This window comes from Carcharhinus amblyrhynchos, chromosome 10 (assembly GCF_965287045.1).
Source record: "Carcharhinus amblyrhynchos chromosome 10, sCarAmb.v2.hapA, whole genome shotgun sequence".
In the NCBI taxonomy this organism is placed as follows: Eukaryota; Metazoa; Chordata; class Chondrichthyes; order Carcharhiniformes; family Carcharhinidae; genus Carcharhinus; species Carcharhinus amblyrhynchos.
The window spans coordinates 69,539,393-69,557,658 of record NC_137333.1 but is presented as its reverse complement, the minus strand read 5'-3'; the positions used below and the strand labels follow the sequence as shown (position 1 = coordinate 69,557,658).

General features: G+C 42.3%; 1 protein-coding gene across 1 annotated transcript in view; it reads right to left on the bottom strand.

The window, feature by feature from the left end:
* Nucleotides 1-18,266, bottom strand: part of rnf17 (ring finger protein 17) — a 137,572-nt gene that overhangs the window by 104,437 nt on the left and 14,869 nt on the right. Inside the window, exons 4-7 of the mRNA XM_080197804.1 lie at nucleotides 15,992-16,026; nucleotides 14,507-14,773; nucleotides 4,959-5,076; nucleotides 2,800-2,862 (exon numbers count right to left, since the gene is read on the bottom strand). Of these exons, the coding sequence (XP_080053930.1) occupies nucleotides 2,800-2,862; nucleotides 4,959-5,076; nucleotides 14,507-14,773; nucleotides 15,992-16,026 (483 nt within the window). The remainder of the gene's footprint in view (nucleotides 1-2,799; nucleotides 2,863-4,958; nucleotides 5,077-14,506; nucleotides 14,774-15,991; nucleotides 16,027-18,266) is intronic.

Below are 18,266 nucleotides of genomic sequence, written 5' to 3'. Positions count from 1 at the left end.
GGCTAAGTTAGGGGTTCCATTCGTAGACACGCAGGGTAGAATAGGTGTAAGGTGATGTGGCGGCGTGGGCTCGTTGGGCCGAAGGGCCTGTTTCCCGTGCTGGGTTGTTCTTTGTTAAATAACTGCACTTTAAGTGAAAGCACTGATATTCTGCTTCCAGCCATTTTAATCAAAAAAAGTACAACTCCCAAACCTTCAGTATCAGGGTGTCAAGCTGACTGCTACCCTACCTGCAACATTTGCTCCATTCAATTCAGCACATAAATGAGCATTTTGTGCCTGTTTATACAGCATGCTAAAAGACTGCGCAAAATTAAAACAAACTCATGCTCGCAAAACAGTTTGAAACATACTGAAATTTTTGCTTACTATAACACTTAAATGACTGCTACCTTGGTATCTTACAGCTCCCGAATTTTGCTGCGATCTTGAAGACCTTTGATCATTTAATCTCGTTTTCTATTGTTCCTTAAATCATCATCCTTTGCAGCATTTCTCATTATTCCGAATTAATTTAGCCAGGTAGGAATGGAGCAGATTCTCCCCTTACAGTGTCACCTAGAAGAGTGCTCCAAAGCTTCTTTCCTTCAACGTCAATGAAAGCATGCCCTTCACACTGGATGAACCTATAATGAGGTCACCATTGCTGACATTACAGCAGCCTTCTCCAAAGTCAACCCACGGAAAGCGATTAATCGAGATGGGCTCCCCAAACAAGCATTCATATCCTGCGCAGACTAAAAGGCAGGCGTATTCACAGACATCTTCAGCCACTCTTTGCACCAATCTGAGGTTTCTATCTTCTTAAAAGATGATCATCATTCCAGTACCAAAGAAAAGCCCAGGAGCATGCCTGAATGACTACAGTCCGGGAGCTCCACAACACCATTATTCTCATGAAGCTTATCTCCAAACTCAGTGGCTTGGAGCTCGGTTCTTCGCTGATCTGGATCCTAGACTTCTTAACCCACAGACCACAAATCATGAAAGATAGGTAACATAAGAACATAAGAAATAGGAGCAGGAGTAGGCCATCTAGCCCTTCGAGCCTGCCCCGCCATTCAACAAGATCATGGCTGATCTGAAGTGGATCAATTCCACATTCCCGCTTTCTCCCCATAACCCTTAATTCCCTTGTCTATCAGAAACCTATCTACCCTTGACACCACCACCTCCACAATTATCCTCAACACCCCACAAGGCAGTATCCTCAGCTCCTTACTAGATTTCTTACACACCTATGCCAGTGTGGCCAAAATCCCCTCCAATTCATTTCTCAAGTTTCCTGATGATATTGTAGTGGATCGGATTTCAAATGAAGAAGAGGTGGCATACAGCGAACTGGTGCAACAACAATAATTTCTCCCTTAATGTCAACAAAACAAAAGAGGTAGTCATTGACTTCAGGAAGAGTAGTGGAGGAAATGCCCCTGTCTACATCAACGGGGACAAAGTACAAATGGTCGAGAGCTTCCAGTTTTTACATTTTACCCTGTCCTGGTCCCTCCACGCAGTATCTACAGTTAAGAAAGCCCATCAATGCCTCATAAGACTAAGGAAATTTGGCATAACCACTACAATTCTCACCAACTTTTACAGATGCAACATAGAAAGCATTCTTTCTAGTTGTATCACAGCTTGGTATAACTCCTGCTTTGTCCAAACCTACAATACAAAGCGTCGTGAACGAAACCCAGTCCATCACTCAAACCCATCTCCCATCCACTGACACTGTCTACACTTCCCGCTGCCTTGGAAAAGCAACCAGCATAATCAAGGATCCATGCAACCAGGGCATACTGTCTTCCACTGTCGGGAAAAAGCTACAAAAAGTCTGAGGGCATGTAGCAACCGACTCAGGAACAGCTTCTTCCCTGTTGCCATCAGGCTTCTGAATGGATCTGTCTCACATTAAGTTGACCTTTCTCTATACCCTAGCTATGACTGTAACATTACATTCTGCACTCCTTTCCTTCTCTATGTACACTATGCTTTGTCTATATAGCACATAAAGAATACTTTCCACTGTATATCAATAAATGTGACAAAATAAATCAAACATACATATATGCACAAACATGGGGGTCAGTTTTCATAGTAGCAGGATACTCATGTATTCTACTCTTCCACTCTACCCAGCTGTACTTGCCAACACATACACAATTTATTCAGTCCGTTTTCCTACTACTGCATCATAATCAGAGTTTTAGTCATTCACATGCTGCAATTCACCTTCAAAACATCTCAAAATCTCATTATTAGTTACTGCAATGGGTTGTGAAAGATGCCATTTGAATGCAAATTATTCCTTAAACTAAAATACAATGGAGCTGGGTAGATGGAGGTTGAACAAGGTGAGTGGAATATCAAAGATCAAGAGGGGAGGAAAACAGAAGAAAATCAATAAAACAAAATGAGGTTTCAGGGGCGGGGGGGGGGGAAATGATGGATGGATTAGAAAACAGAGCCTTCAAGGCAGAGTACTGGTACTTGCATAATGTACAATAAAAATTACAGATATTAAATAAGGTCAGATCTGAAGACTAATCACATTGCAGTTTGAATTTTTGAAGGAGTGATGGATCTGTAGAAACCAAGGGAATAAAATTCCCAACTATCTGGTTAGGAGATTGATGTTTAACTACTTGCAGTACTGTATTTTCTAGAAGTGTACAATGTTTGCATATTTCAAACTTAAAAATTGAGAAAAACAGTAGTTTGCTACTATTCTTCCCCGAAGCAGGCATACAATTTACAGTTGTGTGTTTGAGTAATATATTCTTCTTAAAAATAGCTTACCTGAAGTAAGTTATCAAACCTGGCCCGTTCGTACAACACTTTGTAAAAACCATTATCTCCCCTCTAAATAAGAAAAAGTAGTATTATATTGTTTTGGTACAGTCATTCTTCAATTGAATTTAAATTCACAACTTCCAGCTTGTGTTTCAATTTGGAGGCCAAATGACATTCATAAAACGTTCACAAGCCAAATTATTGAAGCTCAGTAAGAAATTAATAGATGAAAGTTTATACATTTGCTTATGCTGAATCATTCAACATGGCGGATAAACAAGTGTTTTAGACTCTGCAGAAGGGTCAATAAAAAGGTGGTACCAGAGGTCAACTAAATGCCCACAAAACAAGAGCCCTGTATGAGAAGAATACCTCATCACATTCTTGAAAATGCACAGGCTCCCACTACGCCATCTGTGCCAAACTGGGGAAGCCACTGCAGCATGGGAATCATATCTCTTTGAGTTTCTTCATTCCATTACATTGATGGTAAAGGGAAGAAAACTCAAACCAATTAAGTCTCTATACTGTATGCTACACAGGTTCCTGGCATCAGACTGAAGTAGCTGCAGTTTTGTTAGAAAGGGTGAATCATATCCAGATGTGATCTTATCTTCACTTGCCATTATAATTTAAATCCTGCAAGGATTCCAGATGTCAGGCAAGAATAGAAATCTTAGCTATTCAGCTTTTCTTCCCCAAGTTACTATTTCTCTATCCTATGAGTAAAATTGTTCACTTAAATCTCACTGCACTACCAAGTTTGAGTTGCATCATGGAGTCTTTCAAGAGATGTTAAACTGACAGTGTTTCCTTTTCAGACGAACATAAACAATCCCAGGGGACTACATGGGAGTTCTGGTTAGTATTTATGGAACCTTACACAGCATAAGCTGTGGTACTATGTACCAGTTATGGTACTACCATAACTGGTACTATGCTGCAGCAAATTTAAAAGTAATCCGCTGATTGCGAAGTATATCCATCATGGTAAAAGATACTAAAAGATTCAAGTTTTCTCCTTGCCTTTCATTGAAATCCACACAGATCTTGCTTTTCTTCTATATTAGGATGCTATTAGAAGGGACCAGGGTGGGCTATGGGGCCACATCAGTTAAGAGTTCAGAGTCTGCACTGAAATCACATCTTGCGTAATCAACTCAAGAAAAAAAAATCACATCTTAAATCATTTATTTCTGTGGGAAGCATTAAATTACTGTGGCATATCACTCAAAAAAGTTTGTAATTTGAAGGACAATGCTTTGGAAAACAAACATATAACCAGTCTTTGATTTAATAATTAGAGATGCACTTTATATTACGGCCACATAGTTCCTTCCAAATGGCCATAGCTGACACTCAGTTGAGCAATAAATGTTTTGTTGTTATGAAAGAACACATTAATCCACACACATTTGTGGGAAAAAAAAGCATTCCAAATTGTGTAGAATTTTGCTTAATGGAAGGCTTCATTGTAGCATTTCACATTTTTAAATGCAAGTGAGCACATAAAACCAATTTTAAACTAGGAAATATAAATCAAACTAATTATAAAGGAACTTCCCAATTGAGTAGATCCACCGGTATAATGCAAGAAACCAAACCTCTGAATAATGTGGAAGCAGATCATGCATGGCCTTTTTGAAAGCAGTTATAAAAAAGGTGCTTGGCTCCAGATTGAGAGATTGAAACTGACAACAATTAAACTTGATCGTCTCTGTTCAACTTTAGCAATTTGGACTACTGCAGGACTACACAAAACACTCAATTCTTTAGCAAATTAACTAGTTCCTAATTTTTGTTTTAGAAGAAATTAAGTGCTTTAATTCACTATTTTTAGTTTATATAGATTTAGCACTCATGGCCTTTTTCAGGACGGTCAAAAAATTGAAATCACCACTTGTTATTTGCTCTGCCTAAAGTTGTCACAGGGTAAACAGGGTACTACTTGCATTGCTGCTCCCGTGATTATCTGTTCATTTAGATTAACTCAGCATGCAGAGCATGACAACAACACAACTAAGGCTAATGCTGTCTACAAGGCATGTCAGAACTGCCTCATTTATTGGCACTGTTATGGATATCTTCCATCATAATCACTAGACATTCACGCGGTCAAAAACCTGTCTACAAAGAGGCCTAGCATTTGATTAAAAATTACATACCTCTTTCAGCTCTAAATGATCCTCATGTGCCTTATGCATAGTTGACAATTCAGAGCACACAATGCGATTCTCACTTTCACCATTCAATGTCACCAATTTGGAGGTGTTCGACATACAACTGAAATACATGAGATCAAACATCATGCCAAACATCCATTCTATTTATGGAATGACATGTTACAAGTCTTGGAATAGAATCAATTTATTTATATTGCGTTCTCTAAAGTAGTCTTGCTAACATTTCACAACAAATTGCAAGACAGGCTTCAAAATTACATCCAAGATTTTCTTCCAGAAATAATCTGTAAAGGTGCATTGCTGTACAATTCAAATGTGGCACTTTACAATGCAACAGAAGATCAATTTGGTTAAATGCAAAAGAAATTGCGCTTGAGGTGCCCCATTCCACATACAAATCGTTTTGTATCTGCAATTATATTAAACACTTTTACTGCGGCTGCTGGAATCTGAAAGAACAAAAAACGTTTTTAAATCTCAGCAGGTCTGGTAGCATCTGTGGAGAGAGAACAGAGCTAATATTCAAATCTGGATGACCCTTCATCAGAGCTGAAGACAACCGAAAATAGAATGAGATTATGTTGTTTGTGGTGTGGTGAGGGAGGCTGGATTGAGGGCTAGCAATAGGTCGAGACAAGGAGAGATTGACAAAAAGATGTCATGGACAAAAAGGCAGAGAATGTAAAAGGTACTGATTATGGCTTAAAAAAAAGGTGCTGATAATGGAACATCAAAGGATCAGAATGTGCTGATGGCAGAACAAAGGTAAACTGTGTGTCAGGACATAGGTAACAGGCAGCCCTAGTCGGATGGCATTCAAGTAATAATCTGTCTTCCTATTATTGCTACTAAAGTGATTAACCTCACATTTATCCACATTATACTGCATCTGCCCACACACAGCCTATTGATATCACAATGAAGCATCTCTGCATCCTCCTCACATCTCATCCTCCCACACAACTTTACCTCCAGATTTGAAGGTAATACAATGATTTGGACAAGGGATGTATTAATATATAATGTTAATAGCTGGGGTCTTAGCACAGATCCCTGCAGAACAACCCCACTAGTCTGACTGCCAGAAAGTGACCCATTTACGCCAACTCTTTGCTTCCTAGCCACTAACCAGCTTCCTATCCATCTCAAGACATCACTTGCAATCCTATGTATTTTTAACTTTACACTGTAGTCTGTTATGTGAGACCTTGACAAAAGCTTTCTGAAAGTCTAAATAAACCTCATCCACTGTTTTCTTCAGTCAATTCTACTAGTTACATCCTGAAAGAATACCAATAGATCCATCAAGCAGGATTTCCCTTTTGCAAATCCATGCTAACTTTGCCCGAATATACCACAGCCTTCCAAATGCTGAGTTATGAAATCCTCAGTAATGGACTCTAGCAACTTCCCCTTTACCGAAATCAGGCTCACTGGTCTACAGTTCATGGTTTTCTCTCTACCTCCTTTTTCGAATAACGGGCTTACGTTAGTTACCCTCCAATTTGTAGGGACTATTCCAAAGAATTTTGGAAAATAACCACCAATGGATCAACTATTTCCAGGCCACCTCTTCAAGTGGAAGGGAGATAATCAGGATCTGGAGATTTATCCACTTTCAATTCCATCAATTCCCCCAAAATAATTTCTCTACTAATGCTGATTTCCCTCAGTTCCAAACTAAAACAGGTTTTCCTCAGCACTTTTGGTACGGGAAGACTGAAGCAAGCACAAATTTAATTCCTCGGCCATTTCTTTATTCCCCGTTATGAATTCTCCTGTTTGACTATAAAGGGGCCAGCGTTGGTCTTTGTCAATCCTTTTCTCTTTATATATCTATAGCAACTATTACAGTTTCGCACTAACTTACTTCCATACTGTATTTTTCCCTTACATCAGCTCCTGATCCTCAAGCCTATTGCTTTTTCTTGCCAATTTGTATGCTTCTTCCTTGAATATGATACTAAGTCTAATTTCCCTTGCAAGCTACGGTTTGGTCACAATTCCCTTACAACTTTGGGAGCTCACCTATTTGGTTCTTTATATACCTACCATTGCCTGTCCATGCCTTTCCTTTCAGTAATATTTCCCAGTCCATCATGGCCAATTCATGCCTCATACTATCATAGTTACCACTGAGATTCAGGACCCTGGTCTCAGAATCCATTACATCACTATCCATCTTGACAATGAATTCTACTATATTATGGCCACTCATCCCCAAGGGTCCTCAACTAGATTGCCAACTAATCCTCTCTCAATGCACAACACCAAATACAAGTGGCCTGTTCCCTTGTTGGTTCCTCAACCCATTGCTCCAGAAAACCATCCCATATGCACTCCAGAAATTCCTTCTCTATTGTACTGTGAGTAATTTGACTTTCCCAATCTATAGGCAATTGGTTGACTTCCACACTCAGATTTTGTTTTAAATTATTCCTGCAAATTACAGGGGCTATTTTATTTCTTTGACTTGTCACATTATACAGTGAAGTATTGTTTCTTGCATGCTATACAGACAAGGCATACCGTTCATAGAGAAAGGGTACAGACTGTTATAGTCATAGCTAAAGTGTAGAGAAAGATCAACTTCGTGTGGTGTCCATTCAAAAATCCGATGGCAGTCAGGAAGCAACTGTTCTTGAATGGGTTGGTATGTGACTCCAGACTTTGGTATCTTTATCCTGGCAGGTGGAGGTGGAAAGAGTGCCTATCTGGCGTACGTGGAGTCCTTGATTGTGCTGGCTGCTTTGAGGCTGCAGACATGTAGACAGTGTCAATGGATGGTAAGTTGGTTTGAATGACGGACCGGGCTTTGTTCATGGGTAGTTTATTGCGGTCTTAGAGCAGGAGCCATACCAATTTGTGATACAACCATGGCACAGCAGTTAGCAGTGCTGCTTCACAGCTCCAGCAACCTGGGTTCGACTCCTGGCTTGGGTCACTGTCTGTGTGGAGTTTACACATTCTCCTTGTGTTTGCATGGGTTTCCTCTGGGTGCTCTGCTTTCCTCCCACAGTCCAAAGATATGTGGGTTAGGTTGATTGGCCAAGCTGAAAATTGCCCCTTAGTGTCCTGAGATGTGTAGTTTAGACGGATTACTGGATAAAATATGTAGGGATATGGGGGATAGGTCCTGGGTGGGATTGTGGTCAGTGCCGACTCAATGGGCCAATGTCCTTGTACTGTACAGTTTCTATGGCATCTATGACAACCAGAAAGAATGCTTTCTATGGTGCATCTGTAAAAGTTGGCGAATCGTGGTGAACATGCCAAATTTCCTTAGTCTTCTGAGAAAGTAGAGGCATTGGTGGGTTTTCTTAACTATGGTGTCAGCACAGAGGGGGGCTAGGACAGGCTGTTGGTGATCTGGACACCTAAAAAAAACCTGAAGCTCTTGACCATTTCTACTTCATCCCTATTGATATAGGCAAGGGTATATCCTTCACTACACTTCCTGAAGTCCATGACTATCTCCTTCATTTTGTTGACATTGAGGAACAGATTATTGTTGTTTCATCAGTTCACCAGATTCTCTAATTCCTGTACTCCGTCTTGTCATTGAGATCTGACCCACTACTGTGGTGTCATCACCAAATAGAAGAGAGTGTTGGAGGGGCATGTGGCCATACAGTCACAGGTGTATAAGGAGTAAAGGGGGCTGGAACACACCCTTGTGGGGCACCGGTGTTGAAAATGATTTTTGCTGATCCTTACTGGTTGTGATCTGTGGGTTAGGAAATTCACATACGGAGGAGCCAAGCCCTAAGTTTTAAGATGAGCTTCGCAGAAATAAAAAAAAGTATTGAAGTTGAGCTGCAGTCAATTAATAGGACTCCGACATAGATGTCTTTATTATCTACATGTTCCAGGATTGAAGCAGCACCAGGGAGATGGCGTCTGCTGTGGACCTCTTGCGGCAGTAAGTGAACTGTAGTGGACCCAGGCAAGCAGGGAGGGTAGAACTGATTTGTGCCATGACTAATCTTTTGAAGGACTTCATAGCGATGGATGTCACAGCCACTGGATGATTGTCAGTAAGACATGCTCTTTGTCATCAGGATGATGTTCATCTTCTTGAAGCAAATGGGGGCCTCAGATTGTTGCAAAAACATGTAGAAAATTTTGCAAACATCCCCTACCAGCAGGTTTACACAGGATGAATGCTCATCCGGGTACCCCATTTTGGCCAGTCACTTTCAAAGTTGACCTTCGAAAAGCTTTACTCGTACAATAGTGACCCCAGTTCATCTGAGGCTCGTGCTGACCTCTTGCTCAAAATGGGCATACAGTGCATTGAGCTCATCAGGGAGGGGCGCACTGGTGTCAGCAATTTTACATGTCTTCATCTTGTAGCCTATGTCTAACAGACCTTGCCATAGTCGGTAGGACTCCATGGTGGTTAGCCCGAGACTCTAGCTAGCTCCAGTACTGTCTTTTGGCATCCCCTTAGATCATATCTAACTTTCTTGTATAAAGAAATAGGAGACAATACACATCTCTTTAACCTGCGCTTAACCTTCTCTCCACTCACGTTGCCTTGATTACCTGTAAAGACTCACATTCCAACCATTAGTTTGTGAACTGAGTTGGTGTCTTTATATACCCAGTTTATGAACAAACTCCCACTTACCTGGCGAGGGAGCAGCGCTCCAAAAACTAGTGGCTTTTGCTACCAAATAAACCTGTTGGACTTTAACCTGGTGTTGTGACACTTCTTACTGCGTTTACCCCAGTCTAAACGCCAGCATCTCCACATCATGACTACCATCAACACTGCAAAACTGCCGACTTCAAGTGGAGAGGATCTGCAAGAAGATTGCACATATTGACAGACATCAAAGATGCACGAAAGCAGACAAGATACTGAAAGGACTACAGATCACAACCCACTCAGGTCAACCTATAACACAGACTGTGCTGAGAGACTTTGCCATTGCACCTCTCTCACACTCCTCAACAGCAAACACTGCATCCTAGAAACTAAGATAGAGTCCATATTCTCAACTTGCACTCAGGACGCAGACTAGCTGCGAAACTCTGCCAAGCAGATGAGACAAAGGAACTATGCCATATACATGCACACCAAGAACAGGAAATTTGAGAAACTCGGCATCACCACCCAAGCCTCCCCTGGTACCACAGTAGAAAACTGTACCACTGCAGGGAAGTCTATCGTCAACTTGTCGGACTACACACCTCAACCAGGTAAAAATAAAGTTGTCAGCCGAGGGCTCAATTTCTGCCCCACCACCAAAATAGACCCCATCAGTCTCACAGTAGACAGAGGAATTCATCCAGCGAGTGAGGCTGCAGGGGAGTTCTTCTACAAACTCCAAAGAGGCGAACAGTGAGATAGCCAAATGAACCAGAACAGCCAGAGAGGCCCGCAGTGCAGCAACCAAAGAGGAAAAAGTCGAATTGGATTCCTCTGGAAGGCCACTGCCCTCGACTTGACATGTATGCCCAAGCTGTCAGGAGGTACGTCAACACCAGATTCATCAGCCACACTCAAGACAGCCCCGAACATCACCCAAAGACAATGCAACATCACCTGCACTCACAAGAGCGACCGCAACATTGTCATCAAACCAGTAAACAAAGAAGAGGCCATCATCATACTGAACAGATCACTGCAAAGAAGTGTACCAACAACTGAACAAGGAACACTACAGACAGTTAACCGCAGATCCTACCAAAGAACACATCCGTCAATTCAGACTGATCAAGGTCTTTGATCTGGACCTTCAGAGCTCTCATCTCACGTACTCCCCACATTGGAGATCTCTACTATCTCCCAAAGATACGAAAGGCCAACACACTTGGCCATCCCATCGTATTGGGCAGTGGAACTCTGTGCAAGAACCTCTCCGGCAATGTCGAGGACATCCTAAAGCCCACTGTACAAAGAACCCCCAGCTTTTGTCACGACACTACGGACTTCCTACAGAAGCTCAGAACACATGGAGCAGTTGAACCAGGAGCAGTCCTCATCACAATGGATGTCTCGGCACTCTACACCAGCATCCCCCACAACGATGGCATTGCTGCGACTGCCTCAGTACTCAACGCCAACAACCACCAGTCTTCAGATGCAATTTTACAACTCATCCGCTTCATCCTGGACCACAATGTCTTCACCTTCAACAACAAATTCTTCATCCAGACACAAGGAACATCCAAATTCACACCTCAATATGCCAACACCTTCATGCACAGGTTCAAACAAGACCTCTTCACTGCACAAGACCTTCAACTGATGCTATATACTGGATATATGGATGACATTTTCTTCTTTTGGACTCATGGTGAACAATCACTGAAACAATTATATGATGACATCAAGTTCCATTCCACCAGACTCATCACGGACACTCTCGGAATTGGTTGCATTCTTGAATACACACATCTCCATCAAGGATGGTCACCTCAGCACTTCACTATAACGCAAGCCTACGGATAACCTCACGATGCTCCATTTCTCCAGCTTCCACCCGATACACGTTAAAGAAGCCATCCTCTATGGACAAGCCCTCTGTATACACAGGATAAGGAAGATTGCCAGACGCTGAAAGATGCCCTGATAAGATCAGGATATGATGCTTGACTCAGATCGACAGTTCTCACGTGCCACACTGAAAAACCACACTGACCTCCTCAGAAGAGGAACACGGGACATGGCAGACAGAGTACCCTTCATCGTCCAGTACTTCTCCAGAACGGAGAAACTACGAAATGTCATTGATGAAGATGAACATCTCACCAAGGCCATCCCCACACACCCACTTCTTGCCTTCAAACAACCACACAACCTCAAAACAGACCACTGTCCGCAGCAAACTACCCAACCTTCAGGAGAACAGTGACCACAACACTACACAACCCTGCCACAGCAACCTCTGCAAGATGTGCTGGATCATCAACACGGATGCCATCATCTCATGTGAGAACACCATCCACCAGGTATACTGTACACACTCTTGCAACTTGGCCAACATTGTCTACCTGATACACTGCAGGAAAGGATGGCCTGAGGCATGGTACATTGGGGAGCTCAAGCAGATGCTACGGCAACGGATGAATGAACACCAGGCAAGACTGTTCTCTTCCTATTGGGGAACACTTCAGTGGTCACGGGCATTCAGCCTGTGATCTTCAGGTAAGCATTCTCCAAGGCAGCCTTCATGACACACGACAATGCAGAATCACTGAGCAGAGGCTGACAGCCAAGTGCCACACACGAGGACGGCCTCAACCAGGATCTTGGTTCATGTCACACTATCTGTAACCCCCATGACTTGCCTGGGCTTGCAAAAATCTCACTAACTGTCCCGGTTCAAGACAATACACATCTCTAACCTGTGCTTAATCCTCTCTCCACTCTCACTGCCTGTACCTTTAAGACCTGATTACCTGTAAAGACTCACATTCCAACCATTATTTTGTAAACTGAGTTTGTGTCTTTATGTGCCCTGTTTGTGAATAGAACTCTCAAAGAAGCAGCACTCCAAAAGCTAGTGGCTTTTGCTACCAAATAAACCTGTTGGACCTTAACTTGGTATTGTGAACTTCTTACTGTTTTTACTCTAGTCCAATGCCAGCATCTCCACATCATTTCTTGTGTAAATCAGGGTGGCCAGCCTTGAATGCCTCAGACCTACACTTCAGCAAGCAATGGATATCTCTATTCATCCATGGTTTCTGGTTGGGAAGCAAACAGATTTGCTTCTTTGACCCACAAACTCCTAAACACTGATGAAGTTACTACAGTGGCATACTCCTTCATGCTGGTTGCAGAATTTTTAAACAGTGACCAGTCTACTGACTCTAAGCAGCCCTATAGATCATTTGATTCCTCCAACCAAACAATGCACAGTCTGGTGAAGGACTGAGCCATGTCTCTGCGAAATAGAGCACACAGCAATCCCTCAGTTCTCTTTGAAAAGTGAGTCTGGCTTTAAGCTCAGCTTGCTGGTCTTCTAGAGATTGGACATTTGCAAGGTTACTACTTCTGTTAGTGTCACATCTTCAGTATGGAAAAACTTCCAGGTGCTTACCCTCATAGCACACACAGAACAGACACAGGGGCAACTTGTTCAAATAGCTTTGTATATTCCAGGTGGAAACCTGAATATACTCGTCCATCCAAGCAATTCCATCCAGGGCAGTCATTATGTTTTATTGTTTTTAATCGGAGAAGATAATCAGCCTTCAAATGTTTTTAAGCAGCACTATGTCTGGAAACAGCCTGGGGTTCCACTGTACCATTTAGAATCACCCTGCAGCCATCCCCATTAGCAGCTAATTACATTTTCAGCCATCTCTGGTGTTTGTGTCCCTTTATTAAATATAACTCTGACCAATGTGTAATTTCATGGTCTTTTTTCTCCATCACCACGACACAGTTCACTCTGTTTTAGTTCACCGGTGAAGGTACAAGTAGATACCACTCAGTCACAAGTTCCCAGTGCCATGACAGTAGTCACCATCTGGAGATCCATTTTTAAATATACCCAAAGCCAGCTTTATGCTGATGGCCACCATTAATGTGGTTTCTTTAAGCTGTGCTCTGATCTTAGTATGCAAACACGAAGGGCTGGATTTCCCTATTAAAGAGTTTGAAATGGGAGAGAAAGCACATTATTGCAGCAGGTGGCCCAACTATCGCTAGCCCTGCCCCACTACAATAATGCCAACCGCAGGGATGGGGTGTGGGTCAGAGAACCTTAAACGTACTATGAATTCCCACTCAACGCCAGGGTGGGGGCAGGAGACCACCGCCACCACCGCCCGCAAGGTGTCACCCACCAATGATCAGAAGTGAAATACCAGTAGTGATCATTGCTCTCTGAGCTATCAAATTGGTCAGCTTTCAGGACTTGCTGTTCCTGAGGGGCATGATGTCCCACCTCCAGCCTCCTCCCCGCCCTTCAGAATAAAAGTTTTTTGTGGAGAGAAACTAAGTAGCAAGAGATTAGAGGGAGGTCACCAGATTACAGTCAGAACATGACCAATTTCAATAGTAGCAGCAAAGGAGTAGACTACTAATTCTGCCTTGACCACAGGAAAATAAATGAAATGAAAAAGAAAACTTGATAATATAACCCCATGAATAACATTACAGTTACATTTCTAACAATTTATTATGGTAGCTGAAAAGATTTTGGGCAGGATTCTCCAGTCTCATCCGTAGTGGGATCTATTGCAAACGAGAAAGTTAATGGAATAATAAATTTTCCTTTCAGTGGCACTGGAAAGTCCCAGCCGTGAACAAGGATGGAACAGTTTAGCCATTGTTTTAGAACTGCTTAAAATCGGTGAAAAAAAGTTTTGAATTTTTACTTTAAGTTTTCTTTCATATGGATTGTGCAATAGGCATTATTTGGTTTATTTTCTTTCAAGGTAACTGCTATTTTCTACTAGCATTAGACACATCAACAGAAGAAAATTTCTACACCTCAAGTATTGCATAACCATTTTTAAAGAAAAGTCTGCACTCAAAATACCACCCAAGGAATGTGGGCACTCACCCAGGACTGATCATATCTCTCTCAGCATCACTGGCTTCGTCTTTACTTTGAGCAGGCCTCAACTTGCCTTGCAAGGTATCAGTTTCTGCTTCACACCATAATTCAGAATCTTTATTTTTCTCTTTATAGTGCTGTTTTCTTGTCCATTTTTTACTCTCCAAGCTGTAATGTTTCTCTCTTCGGTAGGCCAGCTTTCCAAAGTCTTTTCCATGTTGCATATTAGTCTGATAGTTATCTTTGCAAGCTTCTGCTTCCTCCATCTCAAAACTGAAGGAAAAAAATCTCTATGAAATTACATAAAGAGTAGTAGTGAAGGGGGAGGATTGATGGAAGTGCAAGGAAACAATACAAACTGACATTGTTGAAACAACTGGATAAGTTGAAAATGATAAATGGGGGCCAAGGGCTGTGTTCAGGGAGGCAATGGCCTAATGATATTATCGCTACACTATTAATCCAGAAAGTCATCCAATGTTCTGGGGGACCTGGGTTCAAACCCTGTCACAGCTACTGGTGGAATTTGAATTCAGTAATAAAATCTGGAGTTAAGAGTCTAATGATGACCATGTAACCTTTATCGAAAAAACCCATCTGGTTCAGTAATGTCCTTTAGGGAAGGAAATCTGCCATCATTATCCACTCTGGCCTGCATGTGACTCCAGATCCACAGCAATGTGGTTGACTTTCAACTGCTCTCCAAGGGCAATTGGTAATGGGCAATAACTGCTGGCTAGCCAGCAATGGCCATGTCCCACAAATGAATAAAAACAAAATCTAGGATATCTTCCCCTAGATGGGGCAACACGGTGGTACAGTGATTAGCACTGCTGCCTCACAGCACCAGGAATGCAGGTTCAATTTTGGCCTCAGGTCACTGTCTGTGTGGAGTTTGCACATTCTCCCCTGATGCTTGGATCTCCTCCTACAGTGCAAGGATGTGCAGATTAGGATGATTGGCCATGCTAAATTGACCTGTCAGTGGGATAAATATGTGGGGTTATGTAAATAGGGCCAGGATTGTGGTCAGTGCAGATTTGATGAGCTAAATGGCCTTCTTCTGCACTGTAGGGATTCTACAAAACTGTACTCAACATTGTCAGTTATTAAAAAAAAGGGACAACCTGCACCCTTCCAGGTTTGTGCTTCAAGTTCCAATCAAAAATCATCCAAACATCACATACTTTTCTGTGTACATTATAAACCTCCATTATTCAGACCACAATTTATCGCCCTAAATCTAGTGCATTCCTAGTGTACAGAAGTCATAAAATGAATTTTGCTAGCAAATCGTTATGAGCACATGTACTGAAACTTCCATACATTTAGTTCTCCATAGGAACCATTTATTGATCAATACATTAAACCAAATCACAAAACCGCCCCCATGCTGAATTCTTCTTCCCCCGTACAAAATTGCCTAGACCGCAAGCTAAAACATTAGTTTCTAAAAGGTACTTATTGAGTCAAGCAAATCATAAATTTTACCTTTCAGAAGTTATTGCTTTCTGGCTCCAGTAAATCTGCAGAGTAGAAAATATGAAAGCAATTTAAATACAATGAATGAATTATTGCACAAAACGCGCTTTGCTAAATTATAACAGCTTATTTCAACACTTCAGAAATTTCCTTTTAAGACAATATTATCTAAATATCAGAGATACTGGAGTGTCCTTATAAGCCTTTCTCCCTTCTGACCACTTGTGGGCTTTTGGCAGGGTTTCAGTCTGCAAGAGAGTACTGCAAGTCCAGACTCGTCCACTCGTGCTCCTGTTTTCTTTTGTTTACTACTGCTGTGTAAAACTCCTTTATTCAGTTATACAAAGATTCAATTTATTATTGTCCCATGTATTAACATAGTGAAAAGGTATTGTTTCTTGTGCGCTGTACAGACAAAGCATACCATTCAGAGAAGAAAACATTCTGCACTGTTAGTCATAACTAGGGTGTAGAGAAGAATCAGCTTAATGCAAGGCAAGTCCATTCAAAAGTCTGACAGCAGCAGGGAAGCAGCTGGTACGATCTTTTTCCCAAAAGGTGGAAGACAGAACATCCGGGGTGTGTGGGGTTCTTAAATTGTACTGGTTGCTTTGTCGAGGCAGCGGGAAGTGTAGACAGAGTTAATGGATGGGAGGCTGGTTTGTGTGATAGACTGGGCTACATTCATGACCTTTTGTAGTTCCTTGCAGTCTTGGGCAGAGTTCAAGTTGTACAAAGCTATGATACAACCAGAAAAAAATGCTTTCTATGGTGCACCTGTAGACGTTGGAGACAGTCATAGCCGACATGTCAAATTTCCTTAGTCTGAGAAAGTAGAGGCATTGGTGGGCTTCCTTAACCAAAATGTCAGCATGGGGGGGGGACCAGGTTGCTGGTGATCTGGACACCTAAAACCATGAAGTTCTCGACCTTTTCTACTTCGTCCCCATTGATGTAGAGAGGGGCATGTTCTCCTTTACATTTCCTGAAGTCGATGACAATATCCTTCATTTTGTTAACATTGGAGGGAGAAATTGTTGTTGTTGCACCAGTTTCTCAATTTCATTCCTGTACTCCATCTCGTCATTGTTTGAGATCCAACCCACTATGGTAGTGTCGTCAGCAAACTTGAAAATCGAATTGGAGGGGAACTTGGCCACAGTCAGTCATTGGTGCACAAGGGGCATAGTAGGGGGCTGAGAATGCAGCCTTGTGGGGCACTGGTGTTGAGGATGGAGGAGGTGTTGCTGCCTGTCCTTATTGATTGTGATCTGAGAGTTAGGAAGTTCAGGATCCAGTAGCAGAGGGAGGTGCTGAGGCCCAGACCATGGAGTTTGAACCTGTACCAGAGTACAGGTTCATCCAGGGCTTCCAGGGTGGAGGGTGTGTTCTTGCTGACCTCTTGCTCAAAACAGGCATAGAATGTATCGAGCTCATCAAGGAAGAGTGCGTTGGAGCTGACAATTTTACATGCCTTCATCTTGCAGCCTGTTATGTCTTGCAGGCCTTGTCATAGTCAGCAGGGCTCAGTGTAGCTAGCTTCATCCGGTATCGTCTTTTGGCATCTTTGACGGTTCACCTTAGATTGTATCTGGCTTTGTGTAGGTCAGTGTCGCGTGACTTGAATGCCTCAGGCCTGGATTTCAAGCAGTGGATATCCCTGTTCATCCATGCTCATCTGTCGTATAGTGGAGCACTTGATTACCTTATTGATCCAGTGAAGCAATGCTTGATTCTCCTGAGTTTGTGGGGCAAGGACACAAGTTGATGAGGAATCTGGCCATGTACTGGAAACACAGTAAGAAGTCTCACAACACCAGGTTAAATAAAGTGAGTCTCCACTCACCTGACGAAGGGGCAAACCCTGAAAGCTTGCGGATTTGCTATCAAATAAACTGGTTGGACTTTATTTAGCCTGGTGTTGTGAGACTTCTTACTGTGTTTACCCCAGTCCAACGCCAGCATTGCCACATCATGTCCTCGAAGCCAGAGGAGATTTCATTTGAAGACTTACCATAATCCAAAGACCCCATGCGATTGTTCAAGTTTCAACTATCATAGGTATTTTCAAAAAGCAGCAGGTCAATCCGTAGCTAACTCTGTGGCAGAATTATGCTAGTTTAGAAGATATGCTCAGAGACAGAGTGGTCTGCAGCATTGAGTACAGCATTCAGCATTGTTAGGGGAAGCTGTACAGACTTATAAGGCAGTACGTCTCCAGAAATTTCTCAGGATGCAGAAATGGCTGCTAGCCATGCCAGAGATATTCAGAAGGCCAATGGTA